The sequence below is a fragment of the Vipera berus genome (assembly GCF_964194415.1).
Source record: "Vipera berus genome assembly, chromosome: Z".
Lineage (NCBI taxonomy): Eukaryota > Metazoa > Chordata > Lepidosauria > Squamata > Viperidae > Vipera > Vipera berus.
In genome coordinates, this window is record NC_138205.1 from 108,855,601 (window position 1) to 108,872,051 (window position 16,451).

General features: G+C 36.9%; 1 protein-coding gene across 1 annotated transcript; it reads right to left on the reverse strand.

Annotated features, from left to right (window-relative positions):
- Positions 1 to 761: 761 nt before the first annotated feature.
- On the reverse strand, positions 762 to 16,300 carry SRI (sorcin). Its single transcript, XM_081343784.1, has 8 exons — positions 16,070 to 16,300; positions 11,688 to 11,771; positions 11,067 to 11,136; positions 10,484 to 10,527; positions 9,581 to 9,728; positions 7,935 to 8,048; positions 7,218 to 7,276; positions 762 to 5,538 (listed from the first exon to the last, which is right to left on the reverse strand). Exons 1-8 carry the CDS (start codon positions 16,109 to 16,111, stop codon positions 5,512 to 5,514), a joined length of 588 nt encoding a protein of 195 aa, XP_081199910.1. The 5' UTR covers positions 16,112 to 16,300; the 3' UTR covers positions 762 to 5,511.
- Positions 16,301 to 16,451: the final 151 nt, after the last annotated feature.

Below are 16,451 nucleotides of genomic sequence, written 5' to 3' on the forward strand. Positions count from 1 at the left end.
CTAACATTTGTTAATAATTAATAATTTTAATGTAAAATGAAATATAATTTTAATAAACTGGCATTTATATCTATTGTCTAGTGCAGGATTTCTCTGCTTGGGTTGTCTTGGTGTATAAAAAAATTATGGATGCCAGTCGGCAAAAGTGTGAGTAAATCCAAGACAATGAAAGTTGGCAAATGGATTTTGAGTTCCAAGCTACTGTCCAGATAAAATGCTAGGATGGATGTTTCTTCTAATTACTCCTTACTTCTGTTGCTGGTGTATTTTAAGTTTTGTGTTTATGAAAAAAGCCTAGCTACTTTCAAGATTTTCACTTGTTGTGTTTCAAAACATAAAAGTGCAATAATGGCTAGTTCCACAGAATGGGTTGTATCCAAGGTGTAATGCCAAGAGAAAAAAAAAATGCAGGGTAGCTGATCTGCTAACAATGACATGATGTACCACAAGTGTACCTGGAATAACTGCCACAACCATTATTTAACAACAAAATTATAACAAATGCTGGATTTTATACAAGGAGTAGATGCTTTGTGCTATCAGATCACTGGATACAACCCACTGTTCTTTTTTCGTAAACAAAACTCTTGGTCATTAAAATTTAATGCCTTTTCCTTTCACCTTTTTAAAAAAATATCTTGGTATGATGTGGTTGATGTATTTCAACACTCTTCAACTTTGTTTCGCTGTATAACCAAGGAAATATGTAGATAAAAGAAAATAAGAACATTGTTTCAATAATTGCTTCCAAACTATAGTACTGCAACAGTACAGAATGGTTTTAATCAAAGAAAAAACAACAGAATAGATTATCTTGGAATAAGTGTGAATCATGGAGTTATCAGGATATGTATGTTTTAAATTGCCCCAGAGGTGCTTTTTCAAGAAGCAGTTGCCTCTTGAAACAGCACCTTTGGGACAACCTTTATCTGGATGACTGAGAATCTCTATAGATATCTTTTTTAAAGGATATTTTGGCACAATTTAGTTGAACAATCAAAGCAGTCATAAAGAAATAGATTTCAACTATAATAATTCCTAGTCAGTATACACATGGTGATGTTGAAGTCGGTATAATTTATAAGAGTCAATTGAAACTAATACTCAAAATGACCATTAATATCTGGGTAATCAGTCCATTCCAACTAGACCTCAAAATAAATCAGTTTCAAGTAAAAAAAATGCTGAGTATAGAAAAACTTTCAGAGCTTTATAATTGGATTTCTGTCCTCATAACTTTGCTTAAAAACAAAAACAGGATTACTTTTTCATTTTATCTGAAATATTGTCTTAGTTTCAAAATGAATTTTGGATATGTTTATAATAGCTACTAATTATTTTTGTGCTATTTAGAAGGCATCAGCAATTCTACATGATGTGTAAACCTGGTTTAAAATGACTTTATCTGGTAGCATTTGCAGTAATTTCATAATTTTTTGGAGTCTCTCACCAGGTTTGCTAAGTATATCAGTCTTTAACCTTATAAAACAATTTGTTCTAATCTTCAATCTGAATGAAACAAAGCTTTTGTTTCATTCATTTTGAAATCCAAAAAGAAATCTAACATAAGCTATTTGAAAGTAAAAAAAAGAGATAAATTTAAGTGGGAAGCATTATGCAAACAAGAAAACAGGCTACATCATTTTGACAATCAGGCAGGAGAAGATGGCACAGTGGGAATTTAACAAATCGATTTGTAAATCTTATTTAAATTACAAGTGTGAAAATTAAAATAAAGTATCCCTCTGGTCTTTATAAATTAGAAAAATGGCCATAGAAGTATTTTTTTAAAGCCTTAGAGGCCTTATGACCTTACATATTCAAATTTTTGAAGATATATTTTTTACGAACTATTTGGAAACACTTGTAAATATGCTTTACTGCCCTTTGGATGCTTAGTGGTGCTAAGTAATAACTGTAAAATATCACAGTTGTAATTCTGCAAATCCTAAGGTATCACATATCTTACTATGATACAATAATGCTGACTTGCCTGAATATTGAGAATATATATGTGCTAGGGCATATGGTCTGGTGCTTATTAAACTATAAATCTTTAAGCAAAAATGTACCACTGAGTTATCTGGACACTGCTCACCATTCTAACATTATATAGAAGTGTGCTGGCAATTTATTTTAATTTTTAACTATTAATTATTGTGGTTTTTTCAATATAATTACTACCATATTGTAAATCTGTCACTAAAGCATTGTCAACATAAATACTTCAACATAGTTGGTGAAAAATATAGAAATTGGATTATTGATGTAGTGTTTTTGTGTTAGTTCAAATAATTAAAATTATCCCATGTGTAAAAAGTTGTATTTACCACTGGATATTGTTTCTATAATAGCAACTAACCATGTGTTTCTTGAAACATTAAATTTTGTCAATTCCAATGCAAAACTCTCCTCTTTTTATCACTGCAGTGCTGAACAATTTTGTTGTTGTATCAAAATTTATAAAGCCAGCTTTCCTGTAACTGGACAAAATAATCTTTTAAATAAAATTATAACCTGTGGATATCAAAACTTGCATATTTCAATCACCATAGAGTTCCTATTAAAATATTTAATGCAAAGTAATTACACTGTTAGTAATGTATCATTATGTCAATAAAAGAATGAGCTTCAAATCATGGCAACTGTACTTTAAAATGTTTAATAATTATGGTGTTTATCAAAGACTATTACTTTTAAGGTTTGTACACTGATAAAATCCTGTCAATTCTCTACTATCCAGAATGGATTCATTACTACTGAAAAAAGGATCACAACAAAGGTCTTTAAAAAAATCAAAAATCCAGGTATGCTTTGCAAGACACAAGTGAGAGATAAAAGAAGACCAATGCTGATATGTCTAATTAGATACTTTTCAGAATATGTATTGTAATTCTGAAAAAGGTTAGCCAATGGGCCTGAAAGAATTAAATCATAAAAAATTATAGCACTGAGCATTTTAATTTACAAAATATAGAAAAGGAAAATGCTCAAGGTGGTACTATTTAGCTTACCTTATAATTTCCAAATAATAAAGCTAAGAATTTAGATGGGTGATCAGGTGTAGGCTGGTGATTATCTTAAAGGTAATTTCTTCTGTACTGTTCCTAAAAAAACTGAAAGGGCATAGAACTATACTGTCTTGGTGCAGAAGGAACATAACAGATGACATAGCCTAAAGGTAAATTCACCGGTTTGCCTATTAGCAAATGGATATTCCATGACTTGCTGTGCCTTCTATGGCAGTGCTATTGTAAGTCTGTCAACCAACCCCCAAAGATTAAAAATTCCTATTAAAAAGTATGGATAATTACCATTGCTGCCATTGCTACTAATACATAATGCTGTATGTTTTTTCCCCCCAGTTCAAAACCTGAAAACCTGGCTCTTTGAGCTCTCCGGCCCAGGCTGAGAATTTTTAACTGGGGTTTTTAATTCTAGGGATGATTTAATCTTTTTTTAATTTGTTTTTAACTTTTGTATTGGTTGTTTTAAATGCCCTGTAAACCGCCCTGAGTCCTTCGGGTAAGGGCGGTATATAAATTTAATAAAATAAATAAATAAATAAATAAATAAATAAATAAATAAATAAATAAATAATACTCAACACCTTATTGAAACTACCTCAAATAACACTTAAATTGCTGTAAATGTACAACTACTAATGAAGCTATATCCAGAATGTTACAACAAGTTATATGCAGCCCCAACCAACTAATTCTTGTTTTATATATAAGTCTGGAAAGGATGCATCATTCCATTTTAATATACAGCCTGGGAACAAAGAAGCTAGGCATAGCCTATGGTCAGGAAATAGGAAGAGCTTTCACTGTATGAACTATGTGGGAATAGTTAACAAAACAGAAGTTCAATAGCTTGTCAAAAAGTTCCCTGAAAATGCACTCAGATACTCAAAACAAATTTATGTCTTTTTCTAATTGTAGATGGAAAACATCTAAAATTCTGACAGATTAGAAATATGGTGGGAATAAATGACTATATGTAGTTCTTGAGTTACAACCATAATTGAGTTCAAAATCTACGTATGTTGCTAAGCAAGATATTTGTTAAATGAGTTTTGTCCCATTTTACAAATTTTCTTGCCACAGTTGTTAAGTAAATCACTGCATTTGTTAAGTTAGTAAGATGATTTGTTAAGTGAACCCGGCTTCCCATTGACTTTGCTAGTCAGAAGGTCGCAAAAGCTAATCACGTGACCCCGGGACACACGGCAACTGCCATATAAACCAGTTGCCAAGCATCTAAATTTTGATCATGTGACCATAGGGATGCTGCAACAGTCATTAAGTGTGGAAAACATGACCTTTGTAACTTTGTGTGCCTTTGTAACTTTGAAGGGTCACTAAATGAACTATTGTAAGTCGAGGACTATCTGTATAAATTGTAGTTTCGAAGTGGTTCTTTGTAAAAAATCAAACCTGTTATACTTGGTTACCTGTCAATCCCTCTCTTACTGGGAAAAGTGGAAGGGAATAATTTAACGAAATTTTCTATTGTAATAATCTACAATTACTCTAGAGTATGTTCAGTATAAAAGAAAAATGTTCTTTATAATCAATACGCTGTAACCTTTTAGTCTATATTATGCTTTATAGTGCCACTCAATGCATATGGAACCAAATATGTCAAGCAAAAGCTTTTGGTAAAGCAGTTGTTTATTTAAAACAAAGGATACGTTCTGCAAGAGACACAACATGAAAGTTGTGGTTATTTTGAGGATGGGAAAAATATCTCTCTAGAGAAAAAAAATAATGTAGCCAAAATTCTTGTTAACTGCCAGTGAAATTAATGGTTTGTGCATCATTTTTAATACACATAGATGGGGGACATGTGTTTAAAAAAAATAAGGAAATGTAGGCAATTATTCTCTTCCTGATCCCAATAATCTTCCTTGCATGCAAAAATGTGATATAGCAGAGTCACAGTAGTGAGATGGAAAACCATATAAATGGTTAAAATAAAAAACTAAACTAAAACGGCAAACGTAATTAAATCAACTCCCAATTGGGCAGTTTCTATGAAATAAACACTAGAGTAAAATATTAAGACCGCCAACTGAACACTTAGAAAAATGTTTTGCTTACTGTGTAGAACGAGACAAACTTTTAGTTTATTCTGAGTTTTTAAAAAAAACTTCCTAGAAATAAACCTCCATGACATTTTATGAATTCATTTCAATACATTCCTATTTTAACTTCCTAATGTTGATACAAAGCATCTTCCAATGTGATCACTTTTAAATGATACAGAAAAATTAAATGTAAACATGAATAATTTGTTTCCTTTTCTCCTTATGCAAATTATAAATATATAAGGCAGATCCACTCAAACAACATTTATTGTATTTCCTTCTTTCATTAGTTATAAAAACTATAAAAGCATATTGATTAATATTTATAAAATATGCAAGTATCACAATTTAGTTGTTTGACACAAAGCAAAGTGACGTGGAATGTAGATCCATGCTCATCTGTTTGTCTTCATTCTGAGTTAGATACTCATGACACATTGAATGAACTGCCAAAGGAAGAAATTGTGTATCAGGTATAGTTTCTTATCACAATCATTTTTATGCAATTATCCATTGCAAGATTGCTGTAATACAGAGATAGGGAGCCTGTGGACCTTCAGCAGTTGGGCCTCATTGTTTCTAAAAACTGTAATGATCAGAATTGAAAACTAGCATTTAGACTCCAACAGTAGGCCATTACAATTACACGGACAACTTCTCACTCATTTTTAATATTTTGAATCATTTTAAACTAACTGGGAAGTATTATGGCTAACATTTAATGGTGTGGTCAATACAGTGGCACCTTCAAGTACCATTTTGCAAATTCTTGATTTGAAAAGCCACAGAATCATTATCTAATGGTTTTCAATTCTTGCCAAGAAAGACTGAAGTTTTTTAGGATACTGATACTGACAGCTTATACTTCTTTTAATCACTTTGCTAACTGCTGGAAATATACTTGGCATTTTGGGGCAATGAGGAAGCAAGTTAGGACTTCAGTAAGAAGACTCATAGACTAACATCCAGCATGAATCTAACACAATCCAGCACGTGACATGAGACAAGTCTATTGGAAAATGCCTGACACTAAACTTCAGTAGCACATGTAGCCTAGTGATATATGCTTTGTATATAAAAATATTAGGTTCAATTGATAGTGTTCCCAAGTAAGGCTGGAAAGGAGTTGCCTAAAATCCAATATTCAAAAGCTACCAGCATATTGGATTGTTGCTAGCTATATACTACCTGAAAATAAAACCCAGTCTTATTTTTTTTTGCCTCCTAAAGAGGCACCAAGTCTTATTTTCGGGTGGTGTCTTTTCCACTCACTGAGTGGTTCTCGATTGCAGATGCCTTCCAGAAAGGTCTCTGACTGTGAAATGCAGGCTGGAGGACACTGCAGAAGTGGGCTGGCGAGAAGAGGCAGGTGTAAATTCATGAGAGGCCTGGTAAGTGGGTGCCGGGGGCCTAAGGTGGCTCCACCCCCCAACCCCACCTTAGCTTGATATTTGGGCATGTGCCTTGCCCTAAGACTAGGGCTTATTTTGGGGGTAGGGCTTATATTAGGCCTACTCCCAAAAATCAAGCTAGGGCTTATTTTGTGGGTAGGTCTTACTTTCGGGAAAACACAGTAGTTAGTTACTTCCATTCTGGCCCTCCAACCCACTCCTAGAATTCTCACCAATTGCCATCAGAATTCTGGGAAGTAAAATACACACATATGGAAGATATTTGGGAAAGGTTGGTGCAGGATAGACTGGGCATTTTAAGGCCATTGGCCATATCTGGCTCTTTTTTTTCTTATTCAGCCAGGGGTGGCAATAGGGAGCAACAGGAAGGACAGTCTCCCACAATAGTCCCAGTTTCTCATGTGGCCTCTTGGGAAAATTTATTGCCCACTTCTGGTATAGGCAATACAGTGTTAGGCTGGTCATGTTAAGATACAGTTTTCACTGTTGCTATACAGCAGACTTACGATCCTCAAAGGCCGTCAGTTATTTGGGAATAGCTTCTAATTAAGGCAAGGGCGCAGCTGTAATATTTTATAAAAAGTCCAGTAGAAGAAGGGATAACTACTATGAAAACAAATTTCAACAACTGATATTGAAATTACTGTTCACGGCACTTAAGGAAAAGCGTATTTCACATCTCTAGCTGGAAAGACTAATTTAGAACCACTTACATCATCATATTGGAAATTCACCATCCCTTGCTGGGCTGCATCCCTTCTTCGAAAACTATCTGTAAAGAAATAAAATAAAATAAAATGAATCAGATGGCAAATCACATGTTAGAAGAAAATTGTCTATTATAATTGTCAGTTTCAGAAAAACCAACTAAAAATTGACAAACACAAGAAATTATTTTTGAACAATGATCTACCGATTAATTTAGGCCCAAGGATTAAAATACTAATACACTTTGTAAATCCACAAGTTCTAATCCTTTATCAATCAAAGTGTAGAGATTTTTCTTTCCTACATGTGATGCTGTTAAAAAATTGTATCAATATGATTTAACCTGTAAGAAAAAATCAGAAATAGAATAAAATACTTGGAATACTGGAACATTTTCTATGTCATAGACAAAAACAGTTTTGGAATAAAATTATTAGGACTAGATCTAATGGATTTAAGCTACTACGAGATTAAAATTCAACTGAACTTCAAATAAAATATTAACGATGATGGGCTAGCCACCCAGAAAGAGCTTCATCCAATGATTAAAATGCCTTCTGCTGAAGGTAGTTTAAATTTGTTTTCCTAACATAAACAGATAGACTGGATGGCTTACACGGACCATTCTATCATGCTTTGTGTTTCAGAAAAAAAACTTAACTTGATAAAAAGAGAAATTAAAAACCAGTCAAGTTCAATAATTGCTGTGAAATTCATCATACCAGTAAGAGCTCTGAGTTTTACACAGCAGGCTATATAGTCATCAAAACTGATCTTTCCACGACAGCTGTATCGTTTCACAATTCCATTGATGGCCTGTGGACTCAATCTAAATCCTAAATAAATAAAAGACACAAAAGAAAGCAAACGTGTTGAAGATCCTATATCAGAAATATCCTTTACTGGGTAATGCCTATTCAGGTAGGACAACTGCAAGATGACTCTTAAAAAGTGAGATGGACAGGTGCTTTACTGCAAAACAGAACACCAATCTCTAGCACCAGTTTTATTCCAAATAATGTTTCTAACAGTCTGGGAGGAACAGGAAGCCCTTCAAAATGAGATAATGGAAGCATAATCGATAACAGGGGAAAAAAGGAAACCTCCAAGGAAACCAAGTGGATATATAGAGCTTTTAGAATGCTAAAAGGAAATGGAATCATGGACAGCCCCCCAAAAGAATAACAACAGTTAGGAGGAAGGAGTATAGATCTGTGATAAAACAGGCAAGCCATAGTTCTGGCTAGAATTACACCAGCCTAGTAGATTTATGGATCACAGCAAGTGCTATTCCTATTTAGCTCTATCTTGGTCAGTCCCCTCCTGGAATACTATATTCAGTCCAAAAGGGCTACTAACAAATTGGAATTCAGAGAATAATTTCCATGATGAGATGATAGAGAGCAAAAATTGATGATGGTTAAGGGAACTGAGTCTGTGTTACTTGCAGAACAGAAGATTGAGGGGCGGTATAGTAACAGTTTATTATTATTATTATTTATTATTATTTATTGAATTTTTATACCGCCCTTCTCCCGAAGGACTCAGGGCGGTGAACAGGGCATATAAACAGAAATACAAAAGTTAAAAGAAGATTAAATTATTGCCCGAATTAAAACGATCAAAATATAAAAAACATTAAAACCCTAAAATTCCCCCATCAGGCCAGGCCAGCTTGTTCGAATAGATGGGTCTTTAACCCGCACCGGAAGGAGCGAAGATCTGGTGCCATCCGGAGCTCAACCGGCAGTTGGTTCCATAAAGCCGGGGCGCCCACAGAGAAGGCCCTCCCCCTGGGGGCCACCAGCCGGCATTCTCTGACCGGAGGCACCCTGAGGAGGCCCTCTCTGTGGGAATGCACAGGGCGGAGGGGAGTCGACGCCGGCAGCAGGTGGTCCCCGAGGTATTCCGGACCCATGCCATGTAAGGACTTAAAAACCATCACCAAGACCTTGAACCTCACCCGGAAGACAACTGGTAACCAATGCAGCTCGCGGAGCAAGGGTGTAACATGGGAGTACCGGGAAACTCCCAAGACAACTCTCGTGGCCGCATTCTGTACCAGTTGGAGCCTCCGAGTGGTCTTCAAGGGAAGCCCCATGTAAAGAGCATTGCAGTAGTCCAGACGAGAGGTCACGAGCGCATGAGTGACCGTACACAGGGCATCCCGGTCCAGATAGTTTCTAGTTCTGAGTTTTACAAGGACTAGACTAGATCAATCTTCCCTAATCTGAATACAACTGGAGAATTCTGGGAGTTGGAAGTCTTGAAAAATCAAAAGACTTTTAGGTTAAGGAAGGTTCGGGGTTCTTCTGTAGGTTTTTCCTGTGGCCATTAATCCTAGCCAGAGAAAAGTTCTACAACTCACCCATGGATAGCAATGCTTTTTGCAGCTCCTGAGAATCAACTGTACCACTGCGGTCACCATCCACACTCATAAAATGTTGCCTCCAGCCATTCAGTACAGCCCAAAGCTCTTTAAATTCATTGAAGCCCATTGTGCCAGACATATCTCTCTGGATTATTGTTAAGGATCAAACCATACTAATAGTAAAGCAAATGCAAAATATTCTTTATTGTTCACAGGACTGCAGCTCTGATATCAAACGTAGATGTTCACTCAGGACTTACTTTTTAATTGAAAAATCATTGAATTCAACTGCAATTCTATGCATATTTTGGAGCAAAACTTATGGAAATCAATATATAAAGGATATCACAGAAATGCTTTAATGGACAGATCTGTAATAGCTAAATTACTAAAGTGTATGCAGAGTATACTCAATTAGCAATGAGGTATTGATTTCAAACAATTTCAACGCAACATAATCACATTGGCTACTCCGTAGATAAAAACTTACACAGAAAGAAGTTTATTTATTAAAATATGCTTCTGCTAGGGACAATTTTACCTGGTGCGGATTTCATACCATACATTATAAAATGGTCAGAATAACAAAATAACAGAGTTGGAAGGGAAATCTTCTAGTCCAACCCCATCCTCATGCAGGAAACCCTGTATCATTTTGGACAAACAGTTGTCCAATCTCTTCTTAAAAACCTCCAGTGTTGGATCACTCACATTTTCTACAGGAAAGTCTTTCCACGAATTAATTGTTCTAATTGTCAGGAAATTGAAATATAAAGGTCAAAACACTCTACATAAAAGCTAAAAGTGATTTTAGCTGTAAAAGTACTCTCCATTACCTGAAAGCATTTTTCACAACCCACAAATGTACTAAAAAATCAGAGCCAGATAAATGAAGGATACATCAAGCATGGAAATCATGAGTCTGCAAGTTTCTAAATTAAAGGCTGTTTTAAAAAAAAGAACAAATTTGTAATGCACATCACTAATTAATGTGTATTATTTGTCTCTGCAATACTGAGAAAATAATTTTTAAGACAGAGCAATACTATAAACATTTTCCTATAATGCTATGAAATTTCCACTGATTCAAATAGAAGTAAAAGTTACTTAATCAAAGTACTTTATCAAGTTGAACTTGACGACTAATGACTATATGGACTTGTCCATGTTATTTTCACAACATCATGTGATAGTGGTTTACTGTTGTTTTCTTCCAAAATGCTTTTTTTAACTTTCCAGTCTACTCTATTAACCTGGACTTTCCTGTTGTATTTTGATCAAAGTGTTAATCAGATCTGGCCAAGTCAAGACAATGAGTTGTGATCTACAATCCCCATAATGCCAGACCACTGCCAAGGTGAATGGGGCATGTGAGAATTCAAGAAATCTTTGACTTCTCATTCGATTCAATGATTCTAGCCCATGAAAATTTACGCCATAAAGTCTTATACATAGCATAAAAATGTTCATTTGTCAAACTTACGTTTATAGGTACCAGCAATTCCTGACTGAGTCAGACATTTTTGTAGCTCATCGGCATCTATTTGCCCATCCTTTGAAAAAACAAACAATGTCAATCCAGCTTTATTTTCTTATGCCACAAACACTTCTCCTTTCCCCAACAAGATAGCAGTTATTATGGGATCAAAGACATGAACAGACAGTGACATATGAATGGGGACACTCACATACTTGGGCATATAAGAACAAACAATGTTCTCTATGTCCTGGGAAGGAAATCTCTGATCCTTGGTTACAACAATTGTTTATACAATTCTTTTAATTCTTGCTTCAATGCAACCTTAACAAGTGTAAATTACTGCTTTCCACTCCAATGAATGGTGGAGTGTAGCTGTGAAGATATGCCTACTGAGGAAAAAGTATGCAAAATTAATCCGTTTGTGATGAAATAAAGGAAGGAAGACATACACTTCAAAAAAAGAGAGCTATGTTGTATATTATTTAATCCATTTTTATACTTTGCAGAAGACGCATTGTATATTTTGAATAAAAAAATAAGAGACATCACATAATTAATTAAAAAAACACCTAACAACATATATCTGGATCAGCAATCTTGTACCAGTATGGTAGAAAATCATACCTGCCCAGCTACTCCAGCAAAATAACCATATAATGGATCTTGAGCCTGACCAGGAAATGCTGGTCCACCTGGAGCACTTCCATACTAGAAATGAAATAAAATACAATTATTATTATTTTTAGTAATCTAAATTGCAAATACCGGTAACCAAAACCCAGTTTCAATAGACTGGCAATCTTTTACGTCTGACTGCAATGTACCTACAAATATTTTACATTATCTAGAAAGGCCAATTTAACCCACCAGAATGCAGAATATCAGGAAGGGACCATGGTGGTCTTTTAGTCCAACCCCCTGCTGAAGCCTATATCATTCCAGACAAAATGCTGTCCAATCTCTTCTTTAGAGATTGGACTGGGCAAAGCACAGTCATAAGGCAGCTAAGGAGATATTGGGAGTGGCAGAAGGTTCATTCCACTGCCAGAGCACTATTCTACTTCTCTCTCCGAGAGAAATTGCCAATAATAATAGAAAGTTCTGTGCACGTATGTATATCCTGTTAGTTAGCCCCAAACAGAACAATTCATTCATATATAAGATGTAGTCTTAAACCAGTATATCCCAAAGCCTCTCATTTCTGTAACAAATGCAGAGATTTTGTAAGCGGAAAACTGAAAGGCACCAAGGCACAGAGCCTTGGTGGAGCAGTGAGCTAATGCCTCCTTAAGTAACACCAGCTGCCTGCAATTAGTGCAGGCTCGAGTCCCACCAGCCTTAAGGTTGACTCAGCCTTCCATCCTTCCGAGGTAGGTAAAATTAGGACCCAGATTGTTGGGGGCAATAAGCTGACTTTGTAAAAATGCCGCTTGTGGGGGGCGAAAGCCCTAATAAGGAGGCATATACATAGAATGAAGGCTACTGCTAAGCACATTGATTTGTGCTTCTTAGATTGTAAGCCGCCCTGAGTCTTCGGAGAAGGGTGGGATATAAAATGGGATAAAAAAAAATTAGGCCAGGGATGTCAAACTGCCAGCCCGGCCAAATGCATCATGCAGAGGCCGCGCCCACCCCAGCTCAGGCAATGGGAAAAAAAGTCACAATACATCACAACACGTCACGTGGCACAGCGAGTTTGACACCCCTAGATTAGGCCTTTCAGTTACATGAATCTTGAGATGAAAAAAAAAATCTTTTGCATCAGAAGGGGGGAAAGCCAGAGGACCAGAATTCAAGAGAAAAACACTCGGCTGGTTTTAGGAAATGTCAGCTGTGATGTCTGTAGTATATTCCTGAATACATACTTTAAGGTTGCTCAGTTACTGGCTGTTCGTTACACTCAGCTGGGTTTGTTTTAACAATGCTTTGTTGAAATAGCCATGGTGCTGCTGGCTTCATAGCATACATTAAATTGTGACCATGATTTTGCAAACCAAAATCACACTAAGCCAAAAGCAAGCAAACCATCATAGTTTAGTACAATAGGCAATGGGGAACAAAAATTCAAATGATTGTTGGCTACAACCCAAGTACCTTTTCATTGTAATAAACTAGAAATTATCCAGAAACAAAATCTCTTAGCAGAACTGTTTGTTTCATACAAGGAAATGCCTTCTTTGTTTAGCAAATCTATTCATTACGAATGCTGCAAAGTTCATAGTTCACAAGTTGGTAAAAGGAAATAAGTAAGCATATACAAATTCATTGAGTTGGCATGATGAAATATTTTTTTTTAAAATGCACCTAACATTCATGCTGGTATTTATTGGTGAAAAGAGGAAGATTACTCTGCCAGCAATTGCTGACAGCCTCTATGCCTGTATGAAGTCATAAGATAGATAGATCATGTGGAACATTCATATTGATACTAGATTTTACAGAGTACAGTAAGGCAGAATTCAGCCTTACATATTTGCCCAAGATTCATTTAGGATATTATAAGTGTACGTTTAATATGGATACATTTGTATTTACTTTAACTATATATTTCTTATTGAAAAATTAAAAACTCGCCGACTATATTTTCTGTAATACAATTGGCTGGATAGGGCACAATTGTCAATCAAGTATCTCCAAAAGGCAGCAGAGGTGAAGCCTGGTAGTTAAATAAACTTTTGTTCTGTTATGCATTTCAATTTTCATGCAGGAAAAAAGCTACATAAAATGGATTACCAAAGTAAACTCTAAATGTGGATGTTTAATGGCTCTCTGAATTTTTGACAGTAGATTGGTTAGTCCTAAAGGAAACCTCTAAAAAAACATGTATTCAATGTTTTTTGCTGCCTCTTTCCATGTAGTCCTAAGTGATATATTATCACACATGCAATGTTTTAGAACCACACATTAAATGCAGGCCCCATTTCTCCTGTCTCCCCAAAAACATCAGTGTTATTCAGAAATTAGTCCATTAAAGCAGGGCTTTTCAACCTTTTCACCCATTGTACCACTTTTAGGATATGGCAACATCCAAGTACCACCAGTTGCCTAGCAAGGTGTCAAAAACATGATTACCAAAAAAAAAAAAGGAAAAAAGTGATGAAGTACAGGTAGTCCTCAACTTACAACAGTTCGCTTAGTGACTGTTTGAAGTTACAATGGCACTGAAAAAAGTGCCCCCGAAGCCACAGCGGAGCAAGACACCTGCCTGCCTGCCTGGCGGCGCTCTTCCTCCTGTCCGAGGTTTTCATTGTTGTGAGCATTTCTGTTGAGGATTGGCAGCGGTGGTGGTGTGGCGGGGTGTTTGGTTTTTATTCCCCCTGTCTTCTGGGTGGTTGCAGGAGGTTTTGGTCACTTCACATGACCCTGGGACACTGTGACTGTCATAAATATGAATCAGTTGCCAAGCATCTGAATGTAAATCACAAGACCCTGGAGATGCTGCAACATTCCAGCTGATTGGCACTTCTTCTGGGCTCCACAGAAGCGCCAGGATCAGCGCCGAGCTCCAAATGGAGCCTGGCACTGATCTTGGCGTTTCCACTTAGCCCTGACAGCCCCAAAGAACGCTGATCCTGGCGCTTCCACTGAGCTCTGACAGCCCTACAGCTCCAGCCATCCCTCGCTCAGGCTTGTGCGGTGCGGCCACCGGTTCAGCTCATTCCCTCCCCCGCTACCAGTTTTCTAGGATGGTCACGTATCACCTGCCAGGTGCCAATGTTGAAAAGCCCTGCATTAAAGAATCAAATTAGATCAGGAACATTAAAAGTCCCCTTGAAGCTGACTGGGTGTTGATCTTGTGATTCAAATTCAACGTCCACAGAATTACTAGATTAATATAGGGAGGGAAATATGAGATGGTTCATTCTGCTAATCTTTTCCAGGAAAGGATATTTACACAATAACAGAGAAAGTTGGTGCAGCCCAAGTGTGAAACAAAGGTTCAACTGGGCAAGCAGAGATACCTTGGGGTTTTTTAAATCTAATTATTATTATTTATTTAAATGATGATTTTTCTGTTTTAGGAACCCTACATAATATTGTCAGAGCTGGACTGACCTGAGGATTGACATCTGATTAGCACTTTCAAACATGTGCAGCTGAAGTTATATAGCCAGAAATAAAGTTAATACAATTTGAACCCTCGAACATATTTTAGAGTATTATTATATAAACAGAATAATCTACTTCTTTGCAATACTGTGGAAATTATACCATAAGTAGTAGCCTGGAGATCCCAATGCAAAGAAGACGGCATTCATTTAACTCATGAGAAGTTAATAGTTCAGTACACACAGAAATTAAAATTAATTCGTTAAAACACACAGGATCTGTGCTGAAGTCAAGATTCAGGATTGCCTTTTATTTGGTTTAGGAAATTACACAATATGAGCTAGCAATATTCAGATCAGTTTTGTTTCTCTTAAGCTAGCAGCCTCTAGAAATTGCGCAATAGTCCACCTTAGGGCCTTGCCCCTAAAACACAACGATTCTAGTTTAACCGTCCGACTTACTGGATGCTCGGTACTAATTACCAAGCAACCAATAGTTTACTGGATAAACCAAGATCCAGAAAAAAATATGGTTTAGAGGAATGGGCAAACCCGATCAATTGTATCGACAATTATTGGCAGACCTCCTGTGGCGTTTTACGGAGGGCGGAGGCTCTTTCAAAGTCTTCCTGTAAATCGGAAAACCGGATTTGAGACTTTCTAAGCGCCCATCGCGCGTGGCTCCGCTTTGGAAAGATGCTCCAATTAATTCCACGAGATTCCACCAAGTCAGGTTCCGCGCGAAGGCCTCCCCCCTCTCCAAAGCGGCCTTCTGGCTCCGGATTAATTCAGATAGGTTTTTCTCTTCCCTTCGCGGTGCCATCTTCCACATCCCTACAGCTAACGTAATCAAGCAAACCGTAATCAAGCTTTCAACAAGCAAACAAAGCCGTTCCCCGCGGACGCGAAAAGCAGACGGCGCCCGCAGCGGCTCTTTTGCGCTTCAAGCTGCCTTACCCCGCCTTGGTAATAGGCGCCTCCGGGACCAGGATACGCCATAATCTTCAATCAGCTACTCTTCGGAAACCGCCGGCAACCTCCCCGTGACCTCTCAGCGCTGCCCCAAACCGGAGGAAGTCCGGATCAAACCATTGTTGCGAAAGTAAGGGATTGGAAAACGTTTCTCCGCGAGGAAACTGCGAGTGTCGCCGTTTGTGACCGTGTATTTCCCTTCGATCTCGCCATTCCTTGCCCGTCTTGTATAAAACCGGACGAAGCACCTGGCATTAACCCGCTCCTCTTTTCTGATGAGAATGGTACAAGCCGGATATCCTTTATTTTTTATATTGAAACTTTGTTTGTGATGGTGAAACTAAGTATTGAAAACCTAGATGACAGT

Coding starts and splice junctions, on each gene's coding strand:
- SRI (XM_081343784.1), bottom strand. CDS start 16,111: ATGGCGTATCCTGGTCCCGGAGGCGCCTATTACCAAGGCGGG. Junction 11,137..11,687: donor TTGCTGGAGTAGCTGGGCAG/GTATGATTTTCT, acceptor GTTTTTTCAAAG/GATGGGCAAATAGATGCCGA. Junction 9,729..10,483: donor TCATGATTTCCATGCTTGAT/GTATCCTTCATT, acceptor ACAATAATCCAG/AGAGATATGTCTGGCACAAT.